The sequence below is a fragment of the Octopus bimaculoides genome, chromosome 1, assembly GCF_001194135.2.
Source record: "Octopus bimaculoides isolate UCB-OBI-ISO-001 chromosome 1, ASM119413v2, whole genome shotgun sequence".
Taxonomy (NCBI): domain Eukaryota; kingdom Metazoa; phylum Mollusca; class Cephalopoda; order Octopoda; family Octopodidae; genus Octopus; species Octopus bimaculoides.
Genome location: NC_068981.1, coordinates 94,978,832 through 94,983,572, shown reverse-complemented (window position 1 = coordinate 94,983,572; position 4,741 = coordinate 94,978,832). Strand labels below are relative to the sequence as shown.

Genomic DNA, 4,741 nt, shown 5'->3' with positions numbered 1-4,741 from the left:
ATTTGACATGAGTGTTTTTGTTTCACTTTTGACACGTAATACTTAAATAGTGGAGGAGATATTATGTTGCCGTGTGCTCGAACTCTGCAAGAAGTTAATAATTTTTTTTGACTAAAACACAACTGGAACCCTAAGTAAGGCATGTGTAAAATTTGAATGAAATTGGTTGCGTAGTTCTCGAGTTTTAGGGATTCACACACACACACACACACACACACACACACACACACACACACATTCTCATTTTTATATATATAGATTACACTAACCTTGTGAATGATTTAACAGAATATTTTGTAGTTTATTTCCTTCATGCAAAATGGCATCAGATATGAGTGGGTGGTAGTCAGTAGTGAAAGAAGCATATTGTTTAGTGTAAAGAGAGAATTTATTCAAGTAAATGTACAAAATTCCAAGCAACAGATTTAGTATAGATGAGCAGAAGAAGTAGCTAGTTGATAAAAATTAATATTTTCGCAATCCCCTAGAATTATATTTTACTTTAATATCAATTCAACTGTTTCACCTCTTATATTGTTGCTTAACCCTAGCTCAGCCTTGGTTGTATGTACAAACCTTTGATCAGATACATTCCAGCCATAAGTGTCTTATCTTTGTAGGGGTATTTAGAACTACATTATCTTGTGTTCTGCCTTATGTATGATGAGTGGGTGTTTAAGGGAGATTTTGCTATTTCTAGCTGGTCAAGCAAGCATGTTCTTCGTTGGTATGTAGTTGTGATGCCTTTTCTATTTATGATAAGAAAAGGTGATTGATACTTGGTGAGAAAATAAAATGTGAGTTAAGTATGGATGGTAACCCCAAAACAGAAAGCCCAGAGAATATGTGAAGGGAGGGTAATTAGACAATCATGTAAGGACTAATTATTGGAGGAAAAAAACCCAGCTAAAGGAAGCAAATCTGTCAATCAATAGTGACAAGGGCAACAGATGTAGAATTGACAATGGTAAGTTAAGTTAGTAAGTAAAATGAAGCTATTAAGTACTGTTAATGTCTCCTTGTTTGACTTTCATAATTTATGTTCATGTTCTAATTGTTATTATAATAATTAGCTTTACTTCTTTTGATTTTATCCTATTTTATTTTAGACACCAAACATCAAGCTGTATCTGTGATGGCTGTTGAAGATATTATATCTTGGGTAACCACTGTATGTACTATTGGAGTTTCACTAATAGGATTGTGAGTATATATTTGATCAATCAAATGGATTTCCCATAAAACCATTTTATATTTGAAATTTATAACTTACTTATAATTACATGTACAATGTTTCTCAATATTTCTTTGAGAATATGTTTATATCCTAGATTTTCATTTCTATTTCTCATCATTCTTGATAAAGTCAAATTAAAGGATTAGAATATTTCAAATTTAAGTTGATGATTATTTTTTAAATATGCAAATTTTTATTTCATACTCTCATAAGAATATTTTGTACAAGATAAATTATGGCTGCACTGTTGTTCCTTTAAGAATTAATATAGTCTATATATTTTTTAAAAAACCTTGTTTTAGGCTTTCAAAGTTATTAGCAAGGAGGAATTATATGTTGGAGCATTCATACCTTTCCAAAAGGCAGTAGTGCATTATGTGGAACAATTCCAGCAAAGAATGGAAAAGGAGTGTGGGTTTGATTCATCAAAAGCTTATTCCTCACCATCACCTCACTATATATAATTTATAAATAATGCCAAAGATTTTATTATATAATTTTCTTCTAAAATATTGTTGCATATAATATTTTTCAATTTCAGTGAAATCTGTGCCAAAATTGCACGTAAAGGAAGTCCAGGTGACATTTCTTTCATTCCGTTCCTTATCATGTTTATCAGGTAAATACAAAGAGCATCTAATTTTATAGATTTGACAGTTTTACTAAAACATTTAATTAGCATGCAAAATATTTGGAGTTGTATTAACCCTTTAAAACCAAAATATTAAAACTAGTAATGTTATTTCTAGAAAAAGGATTATTTTTAAAATAGCAAAAAATAGTGTTTAACTGCAGAAACATTTAGTTTATTATGCATAGTAAATTTTATTAAATAGAAATTTTAATTATTACATTGGTAGTTTTGAGATTTTTACAAATGCAATTCAACATCACTCAAAATGTGATAAAATGCCTTTATATATTAGGCACACATTCTTCATATTTAGTTTTGTTTTGAAGATTTAGATAAACCGAATTTAGACTATGATGATATTAAATTTCCTTAGATTCGCCTTGGGTCTCATACATATATATATATATACTCTCTGATACAGGCATACACATATTGTACATATTCTTTGCATACACAATATGAAATTGCTTTGACAAAGAATTATTGTATATTTTATATACTTCAAATTTGTCTATTCTGTATATTTAACTATATATATATTATGTACATTTAAATACATTGAACTGCCTGGTCATAAAATCACTCTTGTGGATTAGTTGATTTCAGTTTATTAACTGCTTTATTGAAAAACATTTAAGTAATAATAGAAATATTATTTCTAAATCTCTCTTGGCCTCCTGGAGCTAATCAGTGGCAGCATTTGTCCTATTTTTCTGGACTGTCATGTTAAGTTGGTGATAACTATTAATATTTAAATAATAGTTTTCATTATTATGTTTAAGACTCTCTCTCTCTCTCTCTGTAGGTGATGAATATTTTCCAGTCAATAACTTTTGCTTATTATTATTATTCAGTAGTCTTATTTTTATCATGTGCTTTCACAGCTCTGTGTGTCTTGGGTATGTGCTGTAGTTTGCTATGGTACTCTTATTTTCACTGTCTTGAAAGTACTTTACATAGGATGTGTGCAGTACCTAGTAGTGCTATTTTCTGTATGTTATATACATTTGTAAGTCCTGGTGTTTTGGTTATGTATTTGTCCAAATGTTTTTTTTTATTATACCTAATGCACCTACTATTATAGGAAATGTTTCTGTTTTTAGGTTCCACATTCAAGTCACCTCTATTTCTAAATCTTTGTATTTTGATAGTTCTGTAGTTGTATTTTTTTTTCCACTATGTATTTTTGGTGATTTCTGGTAGGAAGACTTTGATCTTATGCTGCAATTAAAAATCCTTCAGTCTCTGCTTTGAGTCCCAAGCTTCTGAACCATTATTGGGATTTTACTTTGTCTATTTCTTTTCTGTTTAGCTTAACCCAGTATTTTCCATGTAGGGGCTTTTCTTGCCATCATTTTATCATGATACATTGTTGCTCCAGTTTCAGTTTGAATTTCAATTGTTTTTCAGCTTTTGTTGTTTCTTCTTTTTCTTCATAGTTGTCAGGTACTATAATTTCTTTCTTGTATTTTTCAGCTTCCTTAAAGACAGAAAACAGTTTTTTGTTTTGCTTGTACCAGTTTTCCTTGCTTGTGAATTAGGTATTTATATTATCCTATGGTAGTTATTTTATGATAGTTTTCTTGCTGCATAAGGCCTCCACCGCCTTCAATACATTGTATATATATATATATATAACCGTTTTATGTCAGATTTTGAGTGGTGCATCCTAAATTGTCATTTTTCTTGTTTTTCTGTCTAGTTTGATTAGTTTATTTAGGGTCCAGTTAATAATATGGTAGTTGTAACTTAATAACTGGGATGGCTAGAATGTTGATACCTATTATCTTGTTTTTCACATTGAGCTCTGTTTTCAGTATTAATCTAAGTTGTCTATAGTATTCCTTTCTTATCTTCTCTTTCATTTGTGTGTGTTGTATCATTGATTCCTAAGTATTTGTATATCTGGCTTTGGTCTCATCATCATCATCATCATAATTGTTTAACGTCCGCTTTCCATGCTAGCATGGGTTGGACGATTTGACTGAGGACTGGCGAACCAGATAGCTGCACCAGGTTCCAATCTGATCTGGCAGAGTTTCTACAGTTGGATGCCCTTCCTAACACCAACCACTCTGAGAGTGTAGTGAGTGCTTTTACGTGCCACTGGCATGAGGGCCAGTCAGGCAGTACTGGCAACGGCCACGCTCAAATGGTGCTTTTTACGTGCCATCTGCACCATTTGCTTTATCTAGTGTGATAACTAGTTTTTCCTCTTTTCAAGGTTGCTTTGGCACATTTTTCTAAGCCTATTATTATTATTACCTCTGCCTTTGCTAAGGCAGAGGTATTGTTTGCAGTCATGTTTGTTTGTATGTCCATGGACAAGATGTCTCAAAAACCACTGGATGGATTCGGATGCAACTTTCATGTTTGGCCTTGTGACTGGCACGGTTTCATTAGATTTTGGGATCGATCTGGTATCAGACAAGGATTCTGGATTATTTTTCTGATTTTTTTTTTTACTTTACATGTATATGTAAAGTTTCATATAGTTCTCTTGTACACGCACACACATACACATATATACTCATACATTTGCATTGTTAAACATTACCGTCCCATTTCCATTGTATGCACATACACACATACACACACAAACATACCTCTCTTCTACACACACACTAGCACTATAGCCCAGCTTTGCTCAGGATTAAGTTAGGATTACCTGAGTAATACCATCAATTGAGGCAAATTTGGCACCTGTACGCAAGTTTTGTAAGAGGAATAGAGAGGCCTATCTTCTCCCGCAGAGATGTGAGAGTCAGATCTCTCCTTTCGAAAACATGAACAGTTTCATAACATTGTTTACAAAATAATAGCTGATCATTTGCGAAGGAGTGTGTCTCTTCATGCACGACCAGCTATAT

The 4,741-nt window shown here is 32.1% G+C and overlaps 2 protein-coding genes across 3 annotated transcripts in view; one reads left to right on the top strand and one right to left on the bottom strand.

Moving 5' to 3' along the window:
- LOC106873157 (Na(+)/H(+) exchanger beta) overlaps positions 1-4,741 on the bottom strand; it is a 288,856-nt gene that overhangs the window by 199,459 nt on the left and 84,656 nt on the right. The window lies entirely within an intron of this gene.
- The window catches only part of LOC106878269 (sugar transporter SWEET1), a 52,583-nt gene that overhangs the window by 29,811 nt on the left and 18,031 nt on the right, over positions 1-4,741 (top strand). Inside the window, exons 2-3 of one of the 2 annotated variants that reach the window (XM_014927442.2) lie at positions 1,110-1,203; positions 1,779-1,856. In XM_014927442.2, the coding sequence (XP_014782928.1) occupies positions 1,136-1,203; positions 1,779-1,856 (146 nt within the window). In that variant the 5' untranslated portion in view covers positions 1,110-1,135. The remainder of the gene's footprint in view (positions 1-1,109; positions 1,204-1,778; positions 1,857-4,741) is intronic. The other variant, XM_014927443.2, reaches the window with a different exon arrangement.